This window comes from Hippocampus bargibanti, linkage group LG13 (genome assembly GCF_051943395.1).
Source record: "Hippocampus bargibanti isolate YZ-2025 linkage group LG13, ASM5194339v1, whole genome shotgun sequence".
NCBI classification, from domain to species: Eukaryota; Metazoa; Chordata; class Actinopteri; order Syngnathiformes; family Syngnathidae; genus Hippocampus; species Hippocampus bargibanti.
The window spans coordinates 10,535,517-10,560,174 of record NC_142746.1 but is presented as its reverse complement, the minus strand read 5'-3'; the positions used below and the strand labels follow the sequence as shown (position 1 = coordinate 10,560,174).

The following is a 24,658-nucleotide window of genomic DNA, read 5'->3' as shown; positions in this document are numbered from 1 at the left end:
ACACACACACACACACACACACACACACACACACACACACACACACACACACACACACACACACACACACACACACACACACACACTTTGGCCCATTTTTTCCTTGTCTGTCTGTGGCAAAGTCTTATCCATAAAACCGATCATGATCAAATCCCCGCCTCCTGTTCGGTATTAGAATCCTGATCCAATTAAGACGGGTCAAAAAAAAGGATTGACAAATTCTTTTGATAACCTGTGACCTATGATAACCTACCGAACTTCCTTTTGCCACCATCCAAGATTTGGATCCTCTCCAGCTCGGCCAGGCAGGGTGGCTCTGAAGGGGGGTAAACATTGTGAAATTTGCATGAAAAATTTGACTTTGATTTCATGTGTGTGAGGAGCATGAATTAAACATGCTCCCATGCGTGGAAGTGAATTTAAAAAAAACCTGCTGTGAGCTTTGAGCTGGCTCAATATATCTTTTGGTACAGCGATGGATTAAAGGCATTTTTGGCAGTGTCGCTGTAGCTCCCACATTTTTTGTTTCACAAACATAAGCAATATCATCAGTAATCTTCCTTTGCATGTTCTGTCACATTTTTCTCTCAGATCCTGGGAAATTTGGGACCTAGAATTTGTTCGGCTCATTGTGTGTATTGGAGAGCTGAGAGAGAACGAAGCTGTCAACAAGCAGCAGCAGCAGCAGCAATGTTCTTGTTGCCTGGCGGTAGCCATTTCAACCCTCCGGGGAACAGTAGGAAGAGATATCGGGAACAGATAAATGGCGACAGACCTGAGGAAACTACATACTCAGGAGGTGACCCTCATTTCTCTACTTCTGTCCCAAGGGCGGCCTTGATGTTATAAAGCATGGCAGTTGAAGTGACGGATGAACACGTTCCACTCACTCTCTCTCCAGAAGCACAGGCACCACTCTGCCGTGGACACCTTGCTGTCCTTGTAGGAGTCGCATGAGTTAAAGAAGGGGCGGATGCAGATCTCATACTTGTCCAGGTTGATAGCTGCCAGCTCAGCCTGATCCAGGTACAGGTCACCGTTGGTGTCCAGCTTGGAGAACATCCAACCTACGGAGTCTTTACAGCTGGCCACCAGGCTCCTGTCCAGCACTGAGCATTGTAACAAAAAAAGAAAAACTCAACAAAAAAAATTAACTCATTCACTGCCAAACGTGCAAAAATGTATCCACTCCAGTGCCAGGGTTTTTGTCATTGTTACTCGAATTGCAGGACCCACAGAATATTGAGTTTTAGGACTACATAAATATTCAATGCACCGTAAGAAACCTTAAAGGACAACCGACGTCACTTTTTTGTTCCCTAACTGACATCAGAAAAACGTTTTATAGCATCTAAAACACGCAGTATGATATTTTCAGTCAAATGCAAAACACCAATAAAAATGACTTAAAGTGTCACAAAACTACTTCAAAATGACCCCGGAAATTACTTCAATTTGAAACCGGAAGTGGCCGGTTTCAGAAGGGCCCGCCCCCATGTTCGTGGTGTCACGGCAAGCCTTGCTCGAGAATCAAAACAATGGCTTCAGATTCGGAGAATATGCTTTCTTGTTACTCATCCAGTTATGAATATGATTCAAATAGTTCTGAAGAGGAAAGCATACATGTTTGCAATCGATTAAATAATTTATTGTATATAGTCATTTTGAGGGGGGAAATGTAGCACTGAATGTGTGTCATCTGGGGGGGAAATGTAGCGCCGAAAAGAGGCAGAAGAGGGTGACAAAGCTCCGTGGAAAGCTCCGTGGAAAGCTCCGTGGAAACGGCGGATTAATTCCTTGCAATTTTTTGTCAGTGAATATCAAATAGATGCTCGGTGCCACACACAAGGATTCACCATCGTGTTATTTATGTGTTTTCCTTCTAATTTCGCCATCAACACGGATCAACACGAAGTTTTCAGACCAAACAAAGTACTGCAAAATGCATTGAGGTGATGCAAGGTATGTCCTTTCTCGCTGAGGGGCGTTCCTTCAGTGACGTAGGGTGAGGACTCGTCACCACCTCAAAAACAAGACTTCCGGAATATTCACCGCGAGTCTTAAAACGTAAAATATAGATATATGCGGTGGAATCTTTGTAAAATACGCTCAGTAGAAGTCATTTGAAGCCATTTTACAAATTATGGACACAACTTGTCGGTTGTCCTTTAAGACTCTTCTCCCATTAGAAAAAAAGAGTTAATTCCTAAATTATATAGGTCTGGAGTTATATTAGCTTGAAATGAGAGTGGCTGTCCAAAATACAATGCAATAGATACATATTCGTTTATATAGTGCTTTAACAACAGCTGAAGCTGGAACAAAGCGCTAACATGGAAAAAAAGGGAAATACTCCCCCATGTGGAAGGGTAAAACATTGCCAAAAGGTCTGGCCAGCGCTTTATCGACACTGCTGCCAGAAAAACCAAAACCCGAACAAATTTGGGAATGTTGCTCTACGAGGGTACGTAAAGATATTGTCTTTGTTGCACCTTTGAGAATTTTCTTTTAAAAAAAAGTCACCAAAGCCGGCGTAACTTGATTCTACATGTCTATCATGGGTAGGCCAACAAAAAAAAGAAAGATAGTTCACCTAAAGACTAACAAAAATGTATTTGTGGATCTAAATACTTCGTTTTCCTTTCTTCCTTTCTAATTTTGCTGCTGCCAATTTTTCATGTAGCGTTTGACGATTATCCATCCATATCACATAAAAATGTAATAACTTGACAAAGACACAAACATTTTCTGTGTGTGAAGAGACTCTTCTGACATGCCGATTTCCTTAAAATTAGTCCGAGATGTGATCCAGCTCCGAACTGTGTGTGAGGTGTGTCAGAACGCATTTATCACTGTTTGCAGCCTTAATTCAAATTTGGTGTTTGAAGCATGTCATTAACATATTTTATTTTAATTTACAACAGATTCTTTACTTACAGACAGTGGTTTTTTTAGGTGTTCAATTACCTTAGAATCTGTTATAAATTAGATATCAAGTAGACAGTATGAACTTAACACAACTATTATGTGTCATTAACAGCAAGAGCAGATTTGATATTTCAAAAATCGGACTAAACTTTGACACCAGGATTCGTGTTAAAGATAATACACTTTCTGTTTGTTCATTTCTGAACTCATTTAGAAAAAAAAACCAAATGGAGCTACGTCTCTCAAGTTCTGCCAATTGGATAAATTCTTACCATGCCTTAAACTAATAACATAGGAAAAACTTGAGTCTTAAACTGGACAGTGACTTTAAACTTGACTTACAAATTGGTGCTGTTGTTAAATCCAGCTTCTTTCGTCTACAACAGCTGGCTAAAATTAAATCTCTCCTTTCTCATGAGCACCTTTAGGCAATAATTCATGACTTTGTCACATCTCGGCTCGATTACTCTCATGTGCTTTACTTTGGAGTCAGCCAATCCTCCATGAATCGTCTCCAGCTGCTCCAGAAAGCTGGTGCTCGCTTCTTGACTGGTACCCGTAAGAGGGAGCACATAACTCCTACTCTGCCATCCCTTCATGACTTGATCTTAGTTTTACTCCCTGGTGCTTTCTACTCTCTTTGTGACTACTTTATTTCCTGTATATGATAGTTGTCCATGTTAAGCAATTTGTTACAGCTTCAGCTGTTGTTAAAATGCTATATAAATCAATATGTATTGTATTGTATTGTATTTTATAGAAAACAAAATCCAAATCAATTTCAATAGTGTCTTAGCAATGCATGCCCAGACTCCAAAGAGCATTAAAATGAGCAGTTGTAATAGAACTACTTTCTCCAACCTGATGCAGCGTTGGCTGCGGTGTTTTTGGTCCCTTGCTTGCTGTTATTGTTCTGCTTGGCATTATTCTGAAGGAGCTGAAACCAGTCCCGAAGACGCTCGCCAAGATCAGCCAAATCCTGCCCGGTGCAACTCTCTGCGGAGAGATCCATCCTTGTAACAACTTTTAACGCCCATGTTTACATTGAACACACATGTGCATCGTACCGCGTTTCCCCTCCTGTTTGGCGACGGGAGCGGTCGTCGAACACGGACAGAGACCGGAGCACTTAGGGGTCAGTTCTTTCCCCGTGAGACACGCCTGCTGCTCCAGCTTGCACTGCGACACAAACACACACACATTAACACACAGGCGCGCAGTTGCAATAAGGACACGTGAAGGTGAAGTCAAATGAGTTATTGCAGGGACACGGATCAAATATTCATGAGAGCCACTGTATGCCTTCGTTCCTGTGCGAGACTTGCACAAGGTCAGCGGTTGCGATGTAAAAGACAAAGTATAAATCAATAAAAAAAATACCCTCCTCAAGCCCATATTGGTCCTTTGAATTCTATACTCTTACTACCCCTATGTTGACAATGTCCCCACAGTGCCATGAGGACAATGTATGCTGCCAATGTCTTTTACACATTTAGAGAGGACAGCAGGGGTGTCAATTTAATTTTTTTCCGCAGCTCATATTGTAGTTATGGTTCCCTCTCAGGGCCATTATGACTCGTTGCTTTCAGGCAGCGTTCTTATAACGTCAGTACTTTTCAGGAAATAAAAATTCCATCTTGGTTGAGTGACCCAACATGGGGAAATGAAGCTGCATAGTTTTACCCCGGTGGCTGATTGGTTCCTTGTACACCACTTCTACCACCACTTGTAAATAGTGCTTATTTATTTATTTATTTATTTATTTTCTTTAAGAAACACTTTTATTAGGCCAAAACTGGACTTGGACAAATATCAGAGAAAAAAACTGTTAAACACTTAAAGGACAACCGACGTCACTTTTTTGTTTCCTAACTGACAGAAAAACGTTTTATAGCATCTAAAATACCCAAAACACACAGTATGATATTTTTATTCAAATGCAAAACACCAATAAAAATGACTTAAAGTGTCCAAAATCTGCAAAAAATTGAGCTGCGAATTGGGAATTTTCAGAAAGTCCCGCCCCCAGTTCGTGACATCCGCCAAGACGTCTTGCATTGCTGGAGAATCAAAACAATGGCTTCAGATTCGGAGAATATGCTTTCTTGTTACACATCCAGTTATGACTATGATTCAAATAGTTCTGAAGAGGAAAGCATACATGTTTGCAATCGATTAAAAAATTTATTCCGTGCCATTTTGAGGCAACATTGGGGGGGAAATGTATGACCAAAAAAGAGACAGAAAATGGTGACTAAGCTCCCTGTGAGGAATTAATCAGCCCGTTTCCACAGGCTGATAAATTCCTTACATGGAGCTTGGTCGCCCTCTTCTGGCTCTTTTTGGTGCAACATGACGTTTTCAGACCCAACAAGTACAGCAAAATATATTTACGTGATGGAAGGACTGCTACAATGTCTCCTTTTTTCGGTCGGGGGCGTTCCTTCAGTGACGTCACGTGCGGTCTCGTCACCAACTCAAAAACAAGACTTCCGGAATATTCAGCGCGAGTCTTAAAACGTAAAATCTAGCTATATGCGGTGGAATCTTTGTAAAATACGCTCAGTAGAAGTCATTTGAAGCCATTTTACAAATTATGGACACAACTTGTCCGGAGACGTTGGTTGTCCTTGAAAAGGGTAAGCAACCATATTTGGTCAGTCTAAATGGATGGTGTGCTCCATAGAAAGAATCGTGCAATCAACATTCAAATTATATTTCGTCCATGAAGATGTTGAAATCTAATTCATTCAACACATTTTATATTGCACATATAAATTACATACAGAGTGTCATATTGGTGAAATTATCTTTTGATGTAATTATGCTTATATCCCCAAACTGCTGGTTACTGCCTTGTAAAAGTGAGACACAGAAAAAGATGAATGGTGAATAATTAGTGATATATTTTTGGTTACTTTATTCATCTGACTGACAAAAATAGAAAAGCCATTCCAAACTTCACTACCCCCCAAAAAAAATAACATCTCAATATTTATCTCCTGCAAACCTTTTTAAATGCTGATTTTTGTCCCCTCCTGCCCTTGTATTCGAATGTGCAGACATACCTAATGAAGGGTCCAGTGAAAGTAACATGGCCACAATATTTGTTTTCATTTTTATTATTTTTTTTTTACAGTAGATGGGGACCAATGTTGATTCATTGTGTATAAAATGCATTAAAAATAAATACGTGGAATCTTGTTAAACTGAATCCAAGAATTACAGCAGTATTTAGAATTCACTACAACATGGCTGACCTGGAAATCACCAATCAATTATTGTGTGTGCGTGTGTGTGTATGCGTGTGTGTGCGTCCGTGTGTGCGTGTGTGTGGTACCCTTGAGGCATAGTTGTGGCCATCAGATCCACACACAGGCCCGGTAGAGGAGATAGGACATGGCTGACAGTTGCCGTCAGAAGACCTGAGAGCAGGCTGCTTCAGTCTGCAAGACAAGATGCAAGGCATGCAAATCATTTAAAATTTTGCTGTTACTGTGTCACTTCTTTTGGACTCCAGATTTTCTTCAAATACCCATGATGTTGCACACAACAAAAATGCAAACCAACACAGACACGCGCACACGCATGCGCACACACACACACACACACACACACACACACACACACACACACACACACACACACACACACACACACACACACACACACACACACACACACACACGCACACACACGCACACACACAAACACAAACACACACACACACACACACACACACACACACACGCACACTCACCTGTGTTCAAGCTTCTTGCGATTGATGCACACAGCTCTCTGGTAGCCCTGGGCGATACAAACCTTATGCCTGCTGCACTTAACCTTTTGACAGGGGTCTTTGGTGGTGTCCACGTCTATGAATAATAATATAATAACAATAAGTTGTTATTGCTGCTGTTTCTGCTTTGCTTACATCGTCTTTTATGTGACAAATATGACACTTCATGGACAAATGTGCAGGGATGTACTGTGCATATTAATCAGTGGTTGATGAGGGTTTGGGGATGATAGGATTTTGGCTTGAGCAGGTCAGCAAAAAGGCAAGGGGCACAGGTGGGTAGAAATATGCGACTCTGTGGTGGTGTTTATATTGAACAGCAACATAGCAAAAACATGGCCGGCCAATCCTTGTACATATTTGGTTTTTATTTAGGTTAATTGCAACATCCCAACTTCGATGGATTCGGGATTGTAAACTTTACATGTGCGATGGGCACGCAAGCCTCAGTTATATTCATCACTTTTTGGAGGATCAAGAATATAAGCCTGTGAATATTGTTACAGTATATTGTCTGTCTACATTTTGCTGCACCATTAATGACCCAATATCCATTGCCTTTAGGTTATAACACTGCAACCTTGATGCTATTTGTTGGTGGTTTGCATTGCAGTAAGCTAACTGACTTTCCTCGGTCTAATATATGTTGTTTTAAATACACAAAATGTAGCTTTTTGTTACTTTTTTGACACATTTTCAGTCGGCATTTATTAGAAATAGCAGTAAAGAGCTGAAAAACTCTTCCACTGCCTTCCAAGTTGCTGCCTGATGTGAACTTCAGTGCCATCATGGCAAGACACAAAAATGTGTTTAATGACTGCTCATATTTCAAAGAATTTGTTATGTTTGTCTTTTAATCCCAAATCCTGTGTTTTTGTTGTTTGTCGAGAATAGTGATGAGACTGTCTTCGGGCAGAAGGTGGGGTACAACTCGAACTGGTTGGCAGACAATTCACAATTACACCAAGGGAGAATTTAGAATGTTCCATTCACCTGTCATGCATGTTTTCGGAATGTGGAAGGCAACCGAAGCACTTGGGGAAAACCTACACAGACACAGGGAATCGAACCCCACCATTCCGTGAGGCAGACGTGCTAATTCATCGACATGGTGCCGCTAAAATGACAACATTAGTAAATAAATCTGTGTCTTCGGTTGCCAAATGCTGTGTTGGGTGCACACAAGCAGCATAAGGTATGTCTGCCCGAGCCTCATGTCAATTTAACAAGCTTCCGCAGATTAAAGCTGTAGCGATGATGATGATGATGTTTCCATAGCAACAGGCTTTCAGCGGTCCTGGGACTCATTTCTGGGTTGACTGTGATTTGTGGCTCAATCTGGTTTGTTTGTGAGAACTCATGCTCGCTCGCTCGCTGTGCAATCATGTCAGTGTGGCCGTCTTCCATCTTATGTCTTCATTTCATGATGATGTGCTCATCCATGAGTCCTGTGCCATTCCACCTTTGTTACACATCTCTGCTGTGCGATTAAACAAACGTGGGAATAGGCAGAAAAATCCCTTTCATAATTAGGTCCTTTGGTATAATTCAATGCAGATTCAAATGAGTCTTAGCCATGCGGATTGAGGAAAAGGAATTTGAGTTCATAAACCTTCTTACCATCAGTCCACACTTGAACACGATCACTCTTAATGAGTAGGTAAAGCCGAATTGCTGCATTTGAAAGGATGTGAACGCAATTGTCACACAGGCTCAGTCACTTACGTCCTGGTTACCTAGGTAACTGCCCTTATTCTACCGGACATTCTACATTCTTAAATGCCATCTTCATCATCCTCCCATTGTCTATAATCTTTCCATTTAAAGATGTGCATGTCAGTGTCTAACTGTGTGACTTATAAATGTGAAAAGGCGTGGGCAGACATACAGTACAGATCATTTATTGCCTCTGTCATTCTGTCTGTCTGCGCGTCTGTCTATATATATATATATATATATATATATATATTTTTTTTTTTAATAATAATATATTTCATTTTTAAGCGCCTTTCAAAACTCTTAAGGACACTTTACAGTCAGAGGATAATTTTATGCTATTATTGATCATTTATACTATTATTGTTTAAAAAAAAGGAAGCCCAGATGGAGAATGCATTTCTTTCAGCAAGCCTCTTCCAGCAACACATCAGGTGACTGGAATCAACAAAATCATCATTACCGTGAATGCATATTCGGTTCAACTATGTGAGGACAGCGGCCCAGCCGAAAGGAAGTTATCCAGCTTTATTAGGTCTAAATAATTTGAGGATGGTAGCGGCCAGCAGTATAAAATGCTGTTTAAAATTCTGGTCCGTGTCAATTCAAGTTACTGTATATCTTTAATCGTAGGAGCAGTAGTACAGTCCCCTTACAATGTTGAGGATTATTGTCAATAGACCATGGATAGATGGATTAAGACAGTAGTCACATGTTTTTTTTTCATTATTTCACTTGAATTCAACTGAAAGACTGTTTCCCAGCCTCTAAGCTACTGATTTGTCTAGCAAAAGAGCTTAAATGGATCGCCACCAGCCTCCTCTTTGTTTTCAAATTGTCTGATGGACTTAATGTTTTAGTGGGTAATTTTCATCTCACCAAAGCCTGTGCCAGTTGTCAATGGCTTCCATTAAATTAAGTCTTTATCGCTGTCTCCCGTTTTCTCTCAGATCTTCCCCTCCATGCTTTTTACTTCTCTGTCCGACCCTCAACTGCAAAAGCATAATTAGTCCTTCATTAGGCCTTCAGACACCGAGCTAATGGACTCATTCATACGTCTTCATTTAAGCTGCAAATCAAGCGGCGAAGACATAACTCTGTCTTGCCTAGCTTCAGTTTGTGCTGAGGTGAGAGGTGACGATATAGTATAAAACCGAATCTTTTTGTGTTTGGGGATTTAAAAAAAAGAAGAAGAAGAAATGGATAAAAACTGGCGATGGATTGAAGCAGAGGCAATGTTGAGCATCTCCTTGGGGAGGCGCATCTGCTCTCGATCTACTCCAGCACATCAAACAGAATATACCAATCACCCAAACACCCAAAGAGCGGGTGCACATTACAATCCACAAATGACTTGTGCATATCCGGTTCAACCGAGGGTCATGGATTGTGCCATACGATATTCAATTTTGATCGACCTATTCAGATTTATGTTTTTTACGAGTGTGTCACGCCACATTTCGATGAGATATCTGTTTGATGCAATAGCTGTCACAGTGTAACGTCAATTAGGTGATTCAGTCATTCACAGCACGGCCGTTCGCCGGAAGAAGCAAGCTCGAACAGGCATCTGGTACTTGTAGTTCTGTAATTGTGTGTTTGCCGAATACAGCCAATACAAAAGTGCCTCCAAATGACGAGGAATAAAAAAAAGTTAGTTTTTGCTACACAATACTTACCATTCAAAAAAAAAATCTTGCACACAACAAATATCCATTACACGCATGTGAAACAATGATGATGCTGTTGCTGCTTAACATTCCAATTTTAATAGTTTCTGTTTCAATGTCCACCTAAAAAAGAATAAGCACAAAAGAGAAATGAAAACTCACTGTCACCGGTGCCTTGATTCTCATCCCAGTTGCGTACATAATCATCCTGCACAAACACAGAAAAGAATCAAGTGAGATGCTGAAAAAATGCAGACAATGAATGCAGTTAAGTAAGAAGTGCCATTAGCACCACATGCTGATTATAATGTACACATTTTGGCTTGACAACATGATGATGAGCTATGCGAGACGTGTTCAAGAAATGAGTGTGCATCTGAGTGTATGGAAATGAGTCTGACTAATGTCTTGCTGTTTACCTGCACGCGAGACATATGGCGCAGAGGGCCAACGCCTTTTGAAGTGCTCTGCGGTGCTTGGAATTTGAATATGATGTAGAAGCCATGCACAAATAAAGACATACAATGCGACGTAGGGTTTATGTTGACACTTAGAAGAACTGACCTCCACTTCCTGATGAAATGACAGCAAAAGGAGAGAAAAACAGTGGAAATTAGTGGAAAGTAGTACGTTTTGTATCCTGACTCTATCGAGCTAAAAATAGGATGCGTTTGCGACAGAAATGATTCTGTATAATAATTATATAGCACAATTTTCCATATGTCCTGGCTATATCCCCCAAAAAGTCTGCCTTTACTACACTCACTAAAGGTTTAAGCTTGGCATCCAGGTAAAAGGAAAAACATCTGTTATTATTCTTATTATTATTGTTATTGTTATTTTATTTTTAATACCACAGTGCTACTTGCAAAATGAATTGGTTCTGGGAAAAATATTTTGTAAAAATATAAGTATGTAGTATGTATAATATATATACATATGTATTTGTGTGAAAGTGTGTGTGTATATACTGTATATGTGTTTGTGTTTTCCTTGTAAATCCTTAATTCGTTCCAATTTAGACAAAAATGTTTCTTGTAGCATCAAAATATGTCACAAATTCTTGTTACATTTTATCACTGCGCAATACATGAGAGTTGTGTATAATGTAAAAAACATAATTGAGTAAAGAATATGAATTATGGTCATTTAACTTTTTTCTTTTGCCCTCTTTGGTTGTTTTCTTTCAGAAGTGTATTTTTACTTTGCGTGCTGTTTTGTCAACAACTCAGCCGAGGACGTTCACTTTTGTCATTTTTTAACAATCATTGGAAAATGCACACGGCAATTTTTGTTGTTGTTGAAAAGTCGACTTTTTCAGAAAGCTGGTGCCGATGCTACTGTTTGTGTTGAAATATGTGGTACATTTTCTGAAGGTTTCCAGGTTTTGCAATAACCACTGTATTTTCTGCACTAAAAGCCGTACCTAAAAGCTTTCATTTTTATGACAACGTGCCTTATAATCCAGTGCATTTTATATGTGGAATAAGTTTAAATATGTCATTCAGTGAAGGTGTGCCTTATATTGCAGTGTCCCTTGTAGTCCGGAAAACACGATAGGCAGGTGCTTCTTATGAGCCCATTGGGTTCCTTTTACCCAAGGTTTAGTTCATTTCAATAGCAAGACTGGGTTGAAGACTGTATTGTGGAAGGCTTAAGAGCTGAAAATGATGACCATTTTTGTAGTGCATTTACTGTAAGATTATTGGAAAGCATTGGTAACGGTTTGATGTATTTGTGATTAACACTGCTTCACCTGTCTATTATTTTTTAAAACCCATTCGTGTACAGTGTGTTATTTAACTTAATTTGACACACTGTGAATGGCAATTTCTTCTCTTTCTGTGGTAATTGTATTGTATATGCTGAAGTAGATTTTTTTCCCTGAAGTTAGCTGCCACCAATTTATTACTTGTGTCGCAATATTTGCCCAGTAAAAAATGGCAGGTAATTGGCTCAGATATAAAAAATATTGTGAAGTCGAGTCACTCATGAGTTGTACCAAATCATGAAAAAGTAATTTGGGCAGGATAAACTGTGTACCATTGAAGAAACACTCACCTGATGGTTTATCATTATAGTCTGAACAAGAATAAATATCTCAATAGTCATTGACAAGCAGCCATGCTAGAAATCTTCTTTTTGAGCATTTTCATGAGATACGGGCTGTATTTACCACGGCTCAGTGAGACTTCATCGCGGCTTTAAACATTTGCCGCACCGCATAAAGTGTCTAAATATCTCAGAGCCATTCTTTTTTTGACCTCTGCGGTGTGATCATATGCAAGTAAATATTATCATCACTTTCAAAACCCTCCACTTAAATATCAAAACATTTCCTGCCCGCGCACCCCCTCTCCCCACAATCCCTTGCCAGGAAGCCAACGTGTGCCTTCGGAATGAACTCGATACTCCATTTAGGTAGTGAGCAATTGTCTGGCTTTTGTAGTTCTGTAGTTTACAATCTGACCATTAATCCTGTGTTTACCGCATCTCCTCGATTGATGACTCATGACGTGAATTATTCAGTAATCCCTATTTGTGCCGCTGCCAGGACCAATGAGTCCCGCTGCACTGACACGACTGGAAATCAATGACTTGAGAAGGTGCACATAAGCATGCACACACACACACACACACACACACACACACACACACACACACACACACACACACACACACACACACACACACACACACAGCTTTGAGAGTACATTGTAAGTAGGCATGTTGTTTCTCTGGGTTTGCAACACTAACATCCGAAGGTGAACCTGACCACACTTTCCAGAACCCCCACTAAGACAATCGCTAGATTTCGACTCCCTGTTGCCGTGACGATGCTACATGGTGGCCACCCGCCATCTTTTAGATTTGTCTGAAATTCACTCTCGTCATTCCTTGTATGTTTTCTACTTTTCCACAGTGTGAACGTTTTTCACAGTTTTAGACGGGGTAGAGCAGGGGTATTTGAAACGACAGAGGTTTTGCAAGCTGTGTCCGATATATTGCCATACATATGCAGAAGCATATACAGAATAGGGGGCTGTTTTTGTTTAAGACTTGTTTTTGGAGAGCAGTGACTGGCAGCAAGCAAAATCTGTTTCTGCAAGTGAAGGCTGGACGCTTGGAAGTGGTTCTGAATCTTCACACGCATTGGCAGAGGAACTTGATTTCTATGTAAATCAGCCTCACTGCTATGTAACAATGGGCAGGAAATGCAGAAGAGCTTTATCTCTCTCTCTCTCACTCTCTCTGTCACTGTATTTTCTGCACTATAAGGCATACCTAAAATCTTTCATTTTTATGACCATGTGCCCCCCCCTCTCTCTCGCTCTCTCTCTGTCTCTTTCTAACTCTCTCTGTCTCTTTCTAACTCTCTCTCTCTCTCTCTCTCTCTCTCTCTCTCTCTCTCTCTCTCTCTCTCTCTCTCTCTCTCTCTCTCTCTCTCACTCACTCTCTCACTTTACTTGATAGTTTAATGTTCCTTTAAATTGAAGACGATGTTCTTAATCTCACGCAGCACGGAGAATTGTGTTAACAACCCAGCCGTGACTACAAGGCGCTCTTAAGCAGCCACGCCTGTGCCAAGCCTCTGTCAGCATGTTGGCTGTCACATTGGAGTTTTTAGGCACACAGCTAACAATGATGTGCCTCATAGCAGCCATGCCAATTGGGCAACCTGATATATTTTCAGGTTTTACAATATTGGGGTAGGTAACCGCTAATGTCAACTACAGGCGCTTCACAACTTACGAACGAGATACGTTCCGAACGGTCGTTCGTAAGGTGAATTCGTTCCTAAGTTGCTTCAGTGTTATGTTTTGTATGGAATGTATGGTTAATGCTTACATAAGTATGTTTAAGACTTGTATAAGTAACCTTTATTGGTTTGTACTGAAAAATAAACATTGAATAAAATATATGTTCTATAAAGATGTTTATGTTCTATAAAGATATAATACATACGTTACTACAATAATGTTCGTATGTCCCGTTGTTCGTAACTCGAATGTTCGTCAGTAGGCAAGCGTCTCTATAGTACTCAAATTGTCATCGTGGGAGGGAACTCTCTAGCGTTGCTGTTTTAGCCAAGCCCTTCTCCAATCTATTGTTCTTAATTCTTGCAGTTACTGGAAGTGGAGCGCGCAAACATCAATACCCGTCTGGTGTTCTGACCGCAATATTAGGCTCATACGACTTCATTTTGCATGATTCTTTGACACAGAAGCAGGGAATTGTTTTCATTCCAGTATGATGTAAACACGGGCACCAGCTAGCGATGCGATTCGGAGGGAGACTGAGGATAAGAAGATATTAGAGAATAGAAGATAATAAACTGAAAAGCAGATATCCATTAACACAGAATGTGCAGCATCGATTTGTGTACAAAGAATGAAATGTTGATTTTTCCGAATGTCTGCTTCAACGGAATTGATTCTGACAAGTCTGAAAGCACCCGAAAATACAACTTCCAAACCCATGTTGTGATTAAAGACACCATGGGGGGCTGCGGGGAACTGACATATTCAGGACAGAAATGCTGTAATTTCCCTTCTTCCTGTTAAACAGAGCATGGAAGTTCTCCCTTTTGCATCGCAACATAGCCGTCTGAATGACAGCTCCCCGTCCTCCGTATGAATAAGCTGCAGGACCTGCTGTCCCCTTGTAGAATCCAGCTCCCCGTCCTTCCGTAACTGCTTCAGAAGAGAGAGCTTCCGACACTTGCTTGCTGGATGACGATAAAAGAAACGTGTTTGAAAGAAAGCGCAGCTATGTGCATCTGTCAGGATGTGCCGGTGACTGACAGGTGTTTCTTGGTGAACGTGGTGCTGTCGGACGCGCTCAGCGTCGACTCTCCTCAGGGGGTCTGTGTCGCTCGCCTCGGCAGCACCACGCCGCACCGTTGTCTCTTCACAAAACAATGCCGTTATAACACTGCGTCAGATAAAGATTTTTGCCTCTGTCCTTATAATCACAAATGCGACTTTGTTCTTGCCCTTTTTCCCCGTCCTTTCTTTAATGTGTGTGGCAACAAAGCCCAGCACTGGGTTTAAAAATGAGTATTTTAAAATGGTGTTTTCCACTATGTTTCAATGTGCATAAGGTGTGCACAGACAACATTTATTTCTCTGGGTTTAACTCATTTACTGCCATTCACGAAGCATTTCCCTTTTTCCATGTTAGCGCTTTGTTACAGCTTCAACTGTTGTTGAAGCGCTATATAAACCAATATGTATGTATTGCGCTGTATTTTGGACAGCCGCCCTCATTTCAAGCTCATATAACTCCACATAACTTAGGAATGATCTCTTTTTTTCTGATGAAAGAAAATATTCTAAGGTTTCTTACGCTACATTGAATGTTTATATAGTCCTAAAACTAAATATTCTGTGGGTCGTGGAATTTGAGTGACAATGACAAAAAAACTGGCACTGGAGTGGACACATTTTTGCACGTCTGGCAGTGAATGAGTTATGTGATAGGTAAAAGAGGCTGGTTCATTTTTGTGTATTTATTTCCCAGTTTTCTACACAGTGGTTCCTTGTCATCAAAATTTAACAAAATCCAGCCATATTACTTCACATTACTGAGTAAAACAATATCAGTGAGTGGTAATATAGAGTGTAAACTGATAAGCTGAATTGGCAATCATGACTAGAGCCTATCGAGCACATTTGTCAAAGTCAAGGCCCGGGGGCTAAATCTGGTCTGCCACATCATTTTGTTCGGCCCGCAAAAGAAACTCATACTTGAAATTCCATGATACTAGCTAAAGTCTGTGCTATGGAAGAACCAAGATGGAGAATGTATGAGAGCACCCCTGTTACATTCAAGCTTATTTTTAGATTTTTTTTTAAAGTAGGCATTTATTCTATGCATAATCATTCTGGGATTATTTTTTTTTTTTGGGGGGGGGCGTAGTGTTGGTTTGATTAAATGTTGCTGCTCATGGTGTGTTTTTAGAACATCTTCCTTACCAAACCCTCACTTTTGAAACCACAAAATATAACAGCGCCTAAGCCTCAACTGTCAATCAAATACGATCACCCTCCAGAATTTCTACCAGAGTTTTAGACAGTGAGGGTCTGAATCATCACCTGTACTGTAGAAATAAGGCTGCACACAGAAAGCGGTCTGTCTAAACCCCTCCCACCCCCATTCCCCTTCCCTGAACATCCCTGCAGGGCTCATCAAGGATGGGTCGCATGCTCTCCACCTTCTGCTGATCACGTTCCCTTCTCATCCTCTGCCACCTCATAACAGGGGGAAAAAAGACACCCCCCAAAAAATGAAATACATAAATAAAAGTGTCCTTTTCATATTTTTTTGGTACTCTTTCCATATGTTTCTTGCAAGCAAGTTTCTTAAAGCCGATCGCAAGGAAGCACCGTTCTGACTCAAAGTAGGCCAGATGATGCTGTCTTAAAGCAATGTGATGAAATGCAGTGAAACGTCATACATCGCCTTCATACTTTGAGCCACTCCTTGAGCATCGCACTCTTGCCACCGGCATCAATTTCGCACAAGATACCTGAGAAAAAACAACTTTCTCAAGCTATACATGCAATTGTTATTCTACTCACAATGCATGAAAAGCGGGTCTGCTCAGTATATGGATGTCCAAGGACTGACTTCAGGGGACAGATTTGCTCCTCTTCGCCCAGAGGGAAGCTTCAAAATGGATGCTCACGGGTGTTACATGCAGGAGCATTTTTTTTCGTGTATGTGCTGGAAACCACCATGAGATTGATAAGCAAAGCTGTGATATAGCAAGTAAAAAAATGTCTGCCCAGAAATGCCTCAAAAGTGATGTATGGGCTCATTTTTAGCACTTCGGGTCAGTGGAAAGTTTGACCTTTTTTTCAAAAGCCTGCTGGGTTCCGTATAGATTTTCTGTCTTTCTTTGTATTACATTGTATCTCCGAGAGTGTATTTCATCTCTGACAACAACACTTTTCAATCACAGCTTTGTTCTTACGTGAACTTAAAACAACTGATGCAGCGTACGCTCACTAACCCCGGTCGGTGCAATGTTGGCATTGATGTGTGCCATAAAATCAATAGGCAAATCAGAAATATAACAATATAAATGTAACAATTTGAGCTTTATAGGTACATATGGCTTTTGAACTAGATTATTCAATCAAAGGATATTTCAAGGAAAGCGCTGTAATGTCGTATTTCATGTAGCAGGATCCATTAAAAATGTTACACAATGGACTAATTGAGATATGGTGATGAATTGGACTCACAAAGAGTTCTTTCTTTATAATCTTGATCAATGTGATCAAACTGACAAAAACACAATAACTAATTTTCACCTAACACACTATAGGAATGAATAACTGCCCAACAAACAGATCAAATCACCATGCAAAAACCAAAAAAAAAAATCATCCCCCAAAAAAGAGTCAAGTTTACTCTGTAAACTTACAAAAAAAAATGGAACTAAGGAAACAACAACAACTAAAACAAGATCAAGAGGTCTACCAAAACAAGTAAGCAACAGCAGCAACAACTTCATAAATCCGACAGAGGCAGGAGATCTTGGTAGCCCCGAAATACTTGGCTAACTTGATGCCCAAATTGGCAGCGGGTGTGTTTGCTGGAGGGAAGGCCCTCATATGCCATCTGTTGGGCACATACAAGAACACTAATTCAAAGAGACAATTAGAGTAAAATGCTTCCACTACTACAATACATACCCAACAAGCATTTCTCCGAGCAGCCTAAAAAAACTAAGTGTTGTATAGCAGCTGCATCAGATTTTTTTTTCATGCCGTTTAGAGTGCCACCATCCAAAAGGTCATGGTAAAATGAAGAGGAATTGCAGACAGAAAGCAACACTTGGTCTTCACAGAAGCCACCTATAGTGTAATTAAATATGTCCTTGTGAGCGATAGAACTTGGTACAAAACGGCAAGAAACTTCATTTCACTTAGTGCGATGGACACAGGGAGTTGGGGGTGGGAGGGGTTGTTTCCAAGAAAGACACACCAATCATCTGAAACACTGTCACTATAAAAACATGGTTTAAGGTACTTCTGAAAAAAATAAAACATCCAAACTGCCATTTTCCTTTGCAGCGCTGCTTTCTAAATCCTCCATCCTCCAATAAATGTCTTCTCTGCAATTACAAAGTTTATGTGGTCAAAAAAAGAGAAAACAACCCATATGAAAAAATAAACCGTGCAAGTCCATTAAAAACATATTGCGGGTAAAGTCTCTTTCAAGTGGGGATGTGGCTGTGTCCAGAATTAAATAATCACATTCAAAATAATGAAGATGAGGCCTGTACATACAGTACCTGTCATTTCAAGTGTCTGCAATTAACCCCTAATTCTATTTCAACTGTTCAAGGAGGCTTTTTTCGCTCACGTCACATCTTACATCATCCTCAGAGAGCTTGCACAGCATCAAAGATTTCATTTTTGATTAGTATGAGAAAAAAAGTAGGAAGACATTTTCAAAGCACTCAATATACTCTGGAATGCAGTGTTGACAGTCAGAAGTGACATGTTCAAGAATTGCATGTTCCTACTCAAAAAAGATGAACAGGCCAAAAAATGCTGGGGGCGGGGTAGGACTGTCAAGAGGCAGACAGCATCATTGAAGGAAATGCAGGAAGTACAGGATGTCCAATACACTTGACAATAATCTCCTGTCTTCTTCATATTTGGCGTGGAGTGGCAAGACAGGTTTGTGCTGACACAACTACAATACTATATATCCTAATTTCTACATGAGGTGTGCACATTTGTGCAACTGCAGTATCTCAGTTGTTTCCTGTTACTTTCCTTCTCTCCAATAGCATAAAATTATTGTCTTACATTCAAGGTGTATTCATAAAAGTGGATTATATTTGGGTTTAGACTGCATCGGTTGCTTAAATGGCCTCTCGTGGGATATTTTTCTTGACGATAAGTGGCCTGTTTGCAGCATAGTACAGTATTCAGGTCAGAAGTAGAAGTGAGTCTTTGGGAACTATCACACATGATATGTACTCAACAGGAAGAGCTTTCTAGCATCTGTGAGGTATGCACCGAGAACAAAAACACTGTTTAACTCATTCACTGCCATTCACGAATTTATCCGAGGATTGAAAATATGACGTAGAGCGCCAATTTTTTTCAGGTTTTATTTTTTCTTGTTTAGGTGCAGATAAAGCGCTGGCCATGGCCTCTGGCAATGTTTTTTTCTTATCCACAAGAGGGCAGCATTTCCCTTTTTCCATGTTAGCGCTTTGTCCCAGCTTCAGCTGTTGTTAAAGCGCTATATAAAACAATATGTATGTATTGCATTGTGTTTTGGACAGCCCCCCTCATTTCGATCTTATATAACTCCATACCCATATAATTTAGGAATTAACTTTTTTTCTGATGAAAGACGAGTGTCTAAGGTTTCTTACGCTACATCAAATGTTTATGTAGTCCTAAAACTCAATATTCTGTTGGTCCTGGAATACGAGTGACAATGACAAAAAGCCTGGCACTGGAGTGGACACATTTTTGCACATTGGTATTGAATGAGTTAAACACATTGTTTTTCTTTTTTCTTGGCCTCTTCTCTTTGGAGGCTGAAGCAGTGAAATGAATTTGATATTTCTTTCCGTTGATTATTGATTTGCAAATTCACGCCCCGTTCCTCTGCACCACCCCCGTCCTTCAGAAGTGGACTTACACTGCAGTGTAGAGACATGCGTTTATTTCCCCCTATCTGCCTCAATTACAGCCTGCGTAGGCGTTTTGGTGGGAAGCCAGAAACATCTCATAACACAGCGGCATTGCCCCCCCTACTTAGCTCCCTAGCCCCAAAAATATCCTCATCTCATGAGATGGATGAAGGTGCCCGTTTCATGAACACACCGCTGGACTCTCTGCAGTCTCATGCCTAATCTGGACTCTGATAAGGAGCAAGATGCATGACGAGCTCGACTAATGGCTTTTTGATGAGCTCTTATCATTATTCGCATCTGCGTCAGTACAGTGGAGAGTTTTACGCATGAACTGTCGAGTTGCAAAGCTACCGTCGAGCGCTTGTAGAATGACTCACCGCTCATGCTGAGTGTCGGTGCCTTCAGAGACATTTTGTGACCCCAACTTCAGTTTTTTTTTTTAGCACAAACTTTTCTGAGCTGAGCGATGAACTTATGTGAACTCACTTCATGACCAGCAGCAATTTGGCACAGCCATAAAATAAATACATAAATAAAATTGACAAAGAAGCTTCAAGCTGTTTAATGTCATCACCAATTTAAGTGACTGTCAAAACAACCACCAGACAAAACATATTTACATGTTGTGTACTTGAAATAACCCCTTAACATCGCCTTAAATTCCTACAGCTTATTGCGACAAAGAGAAACCCCTTCGACAACCGAAATTTGAGCACAAACATACAAATACAATACCATTAACACTGAAATAAAAGAGTGCTGTTTTGATTTTCATTCAAAGAAAACGTTTTAGTGGTGCTAACGTATTAATAGCATATTAATTTGTTTTGAATGGGATGCATGAGTATTTCTCTCAGGTGGTTGCGGATGTGGTAGAAAGCAATAATAAGGATTGCCAGTAGATTATCTAAATGCCATTTTCCATATTTAATATGTGTGTGTCGATGACGGGGTTTGATGTGTCTCGTGAGGTTGGTATAAAATCGATTAATTAACTAGCCGGTGCAGACCCGGGTGGTCTTGGGTTGCAGAAATGGGAGAGGTGTGTTCGTTCCAGATAAGTTTTTTTTTATTTTTATTTTTTTACACCAAGGAAGGGAAATGGAAATAAATGCCAAAACGACCTCATTAATGCTTGCTGACATGCATGATGAATGCCAGTAATAAAAAGTTTCATGAAAAAAGTTGCATTGCCCTATTCATCATGTAGTTCATATCACGTGTGCGTTGCAAATCAGCGCAACTTTTCATGCTTCTGTGTTATCACGGACAGTATCATTTTCACAAGGGAAATGGAGCAATTGTATGTATTGCATTGACTTTTCATTTATTGCTATATGGGCTTCGGGTAATACCGTATTTTCCGGTGTATAAGGCATGCCCAAAAGCATTCATTTTCTTCACCCTGCGCCTTATAATATGGTCTGCCTTATATTTGGAAAACTGATATATTTATGTATTATATTTGAAAAACGTTTTTTCATTCATTAAAGTTGCGCCTTATACTCTGTTGCACCTTATACATGGAAAAAGTTTGAAAATACACCATTCAATGGGGGTGCGCCTTATACACCAGAAAATATGGTAGTTCACACTCATACTTCACAGAGATAATGACATTTCTCCTTATGAGAGCTGTGAATTAAAGTGTATGCGTTTAAAAATGCAGAAATATGGAAAGTATCACTCGGAATGTTCCTTTTGTTTCACTGTACAGTCTGTGTCTACATTGTTGCCATTTTTCTCAACCAGCATCCATTATTGAGCATTTAAGATTCTTCAGATGCACTTTTATCCATCATTTGTAACCTTTTATGAGGAGAGGAACTTACCATTAGGTAATGACTTACCATTAGAGTAGCAGGGCCCGAACAAAGGCAGGACACAAAAAGAAGACCATTTTAAAATCTAATCAAGGAAATGTAAATGGTTATGGCTGTCAAATTGCCCATAAATGGCTGACAATATCGGCAACACGGCTTTGAAAAGAGCCGGTGTATTACTTAGTACTCTCTGAAATGTCATTCTACCATACATTGTGGATGATAGGAATATTTTTGGTCTTAACTGCACAATCTTATGAAGCAATCAAACAAGAGATTTCATTGTACCCTGAGAGGAAGCTATGCCGGATGTAGCAAAGCAGCCACAGAATATGAGCAAACACCCTCTGTGTTTCCCAAGAGCTCCAGTTTACAGCATTTTATTTCAGTGAGCAGCGTGAATAGAGCCACGATTATGTTTTCGGATTACTGCAGTGCTTGTCATGATCATTTCCAGCTCAAGAGATGTTTATTTTGACAAATAAACCCCCCCAGCCTCCCCAAAAAATATATTTTCATGGCTAGCTGACAAGATCCTTCCAAAGAGTTACAACATTTTGCAGGTTCCCCATTTTTTTTTCTTCGTGACTCCTTGCGTTTCTTCGGCCGGATGGATTTGGTGCATTAATGGAATGAAACGTTGAGTGCACCTGTCAGATTAAAGGATTGGATTCTATTATTTGTTGACTGTAACTGTTCAACCTAATCCGCTTGTCTTCCCGTGAAATAGATTGAATTGGAGCGTGGATGTATTGGAAGTGAAAAGGGGACAGTTATCCCCGCTCTGCTCTTATCGGGAATACATATTAAATATTTACAATATTCACTCTGCTGCTTGTGTCTTGTGCATTGCTTTAGGGTGGGGGTGGGATGGGGGGAGCTAAATCATGGTGTGTTTATGGAAGGAGCAGGATGACGAAGATGAGGAGGAAGAGAGCTCCACTTTCATGTGGTGTAGCTTTGATTATTGCTTTCCAGCGTTGGATTAATTTTCCGCATGCTTCTCTCGGAGGACTGTGCGACTGTGTCATCGTCAATTTGTCGAATCCAAATACCCATGGCGACTGCGCTGAGTGCATGTGATTTACAGAGACCGGCGGCTTGCTCATTGTCAAGTTTGCGAGGGGCGACAGGAACTGATGGCACATCATACGTGTGATTATATAAACCGTGCGTCGTCTTCTCGTGCATGAAGAGGAGCTCGTGGAAGAGAGGAAGGTTTCCGTGTGGCCTGGAGATGGCCCCCAGAGTCGGATAGAGTCATCATATTCCCAGAGATGCTCGCTGCATTTTGACACCAGAGCGCATACACACACACAAACGCACACGGCCTGGTGTTGCTACGGCAGCAAGCTGAAATCAAAGCGTTTTCTACTGGAACTCTCCACCCCCACCCCGCATGCACCCTAACCCAACCCTCTAGGAGTCTCAGTGGCGCTCATGTACGGTTGCTTCTCCTATCATCCTAATCACCTGCAGCGACTTCATCACCACAACTGGCCTTTAACACACTCACACGCAAATATAACCTTCCCATCTACCTCACACACTATCTGGATGATGACAGGTAATGCAACAATGAACAAGGGTGTGTTTGGCTGTAGCTTTGAGGATGAATGAAGACAAATAAAGGACTCGTGACATCTTTATATCCCTTATGTTGGCGCTCATATACAGTGCCCCGATCACTTTAGTCGCATAATCTAATGAGATTCAAGATGAGAGCGGGAAAACAGAAACATCCTTTGTTCCGATAACTAGAAATGAATCGCCTTTGTTTGCTTTTATATTGCTTTTTTTCTCCCCGCAGTGTCGTTTGTTTGAACGGCACAGATTCAGAGCGTGGTAGGATGTAGTCCATCAGTCCATTTTCTATCGAACTTGTCCACATTAGTCGCAGAAGTGCTAGAGCCTATCTCAATTATTTTGGATGGAATTGTGAATGTGTCTGTACGGTTATTTCATTCACTGCCATTCCCGAATTTATTCGACAATATAAAATATGACGTAGAGTGCCATTCCCGAATTTGTTCGGGTTTTGGTTTTTCTTGCTGGGGTGCCGATAAAATGCTGGCCTGACGTCTGGCGATGTTTTTTCCCTTCCACAAAGGGGGCAGGATTTCCCTTTTTTTTCCCCTTTTTAGAGCTTTGTTCCAGCTTCAGCTGTTGTTATAGCCCTATATAAACGAAAATGTATGTATTACTGTACATTGTATTTTGGACAGCTGCCCTCATTTCAAGCTCATATAACTCCAGACCCATATAATTTAGGAATTACAGTAAAGTCTCGTTATATCGATATCGGATATATCGATAGTCCCGGTTATATCAATACTATTTCTATGCACGCATGGAGAAAATTACATGCAAACAGGGTCGGATATATCGATAGTCCCGGTTATATCGATATTTTTTCGGACTCCCTTGAATATCGATATAACGAGACTTTACTGTAACTCATTTTTTTCTGATGAAAGTAGAGAGTCTATAAGGTTGAATGTTTATGTCATCCTAAAACTCAATATTCTGTGGAATTTGAGTGACAATGACAAAACCCTGGCACTGGAGTGGTCATGTTTTTGCACATCTGGCAGTGAATGAGTTAATTAATGCAAGGACAGATACACACTTGACATTCTTACTCCACATTCTGACCTGATTGAAATTTAGTCTTGCACATTATTCTATGCATGTTGTTAGTCAGAATACTTACACCTTGCAATCTTGTATGGGGTCGAAGCATAAAACTGAAAAATTCTCAGCTGCTGCTTCACATGGTTCTTTTGCATTCAAAAGCTCAAGTGGATTGAAGTTGGCTCTGATGTATCAGTTTGCCTCAATCACCGCACGAAAGCGGCGAAGTTCGAAAACACTTTCGAAAGCGGCGAAGTTCGAAAACACTTTCGAAAGCTGTTAAGCATTGCAAGACCAAGTTCACACACCAGTTTAAATTCTATACGTCTCATCCTTTCATGCTCCAAGGAAGCTGGTGCCTATCCCAGATGACTTTAACCACAAGAAGCGGAACCTACTTCAAACTTATTTT

At 40.5% G+C, this 24,658-nt stretch overlaps 1 protein-coding gene across 3 annotated transcripts in view; it reads right to left on the bottom strand.

The window, feature by feature from the left end:
• Positions 1 to 24,658, bottom strand: part of spock2 (SPARC (osteonectin), cwcv and kazal like domains proteoglycan 2) — a 32,681-nt gene that overhangs the window by 4,557 nt on the left and 3,466 nt on the right. The window contains exons 1-9 of one of the 3 annotated variants that reach the window (XM_089012296.1): positions 21,640 to 21,835; positions 10,533 to 10,686; positions 10,276 to 10,321; positions 6,689 to 6,803; positions 6,269 to 6,374; positions 3,996 to 4,107; positions 3,790 to 3,924; positions 891 to 1,109; positions 254 to 316 (exon numbers count right to left, since the gene is read on the bottom strand). In XM_089012296.1, coding sequence (XP_088868422.1) covers positions 254 to 316; positions 891 to 1,109; positions 3,790 to 3,924; positions 3,996 to 4,107; positions 6,269 to 6,374; positions 6,689 to 6,803; positions 10,276 to 10,321; positions 10,533 to 10,634 — 898 coding nt within the window. In that variant the 5' untranslated portion in view covers positions 10,635 to 10,686; positions 21,640 to 21,835. Of the gene's footprint in view, positions 1 to 253; positions 317 to 890; positions 1,110 to 3,789; positions 3,925 to 3,995; positions 4,108 to 6,268; positions 6,375 to 6,688; positions 6,804 to 10,275; positions 10,322 to 10,532; positions 10,687 to 21,639; positions 21,836 to 24,658 lie in introns of those variants that run through there. The other 2 variants (XM_089012297.1, XM_089012295.1) reach the window with 2 other exon arrangements.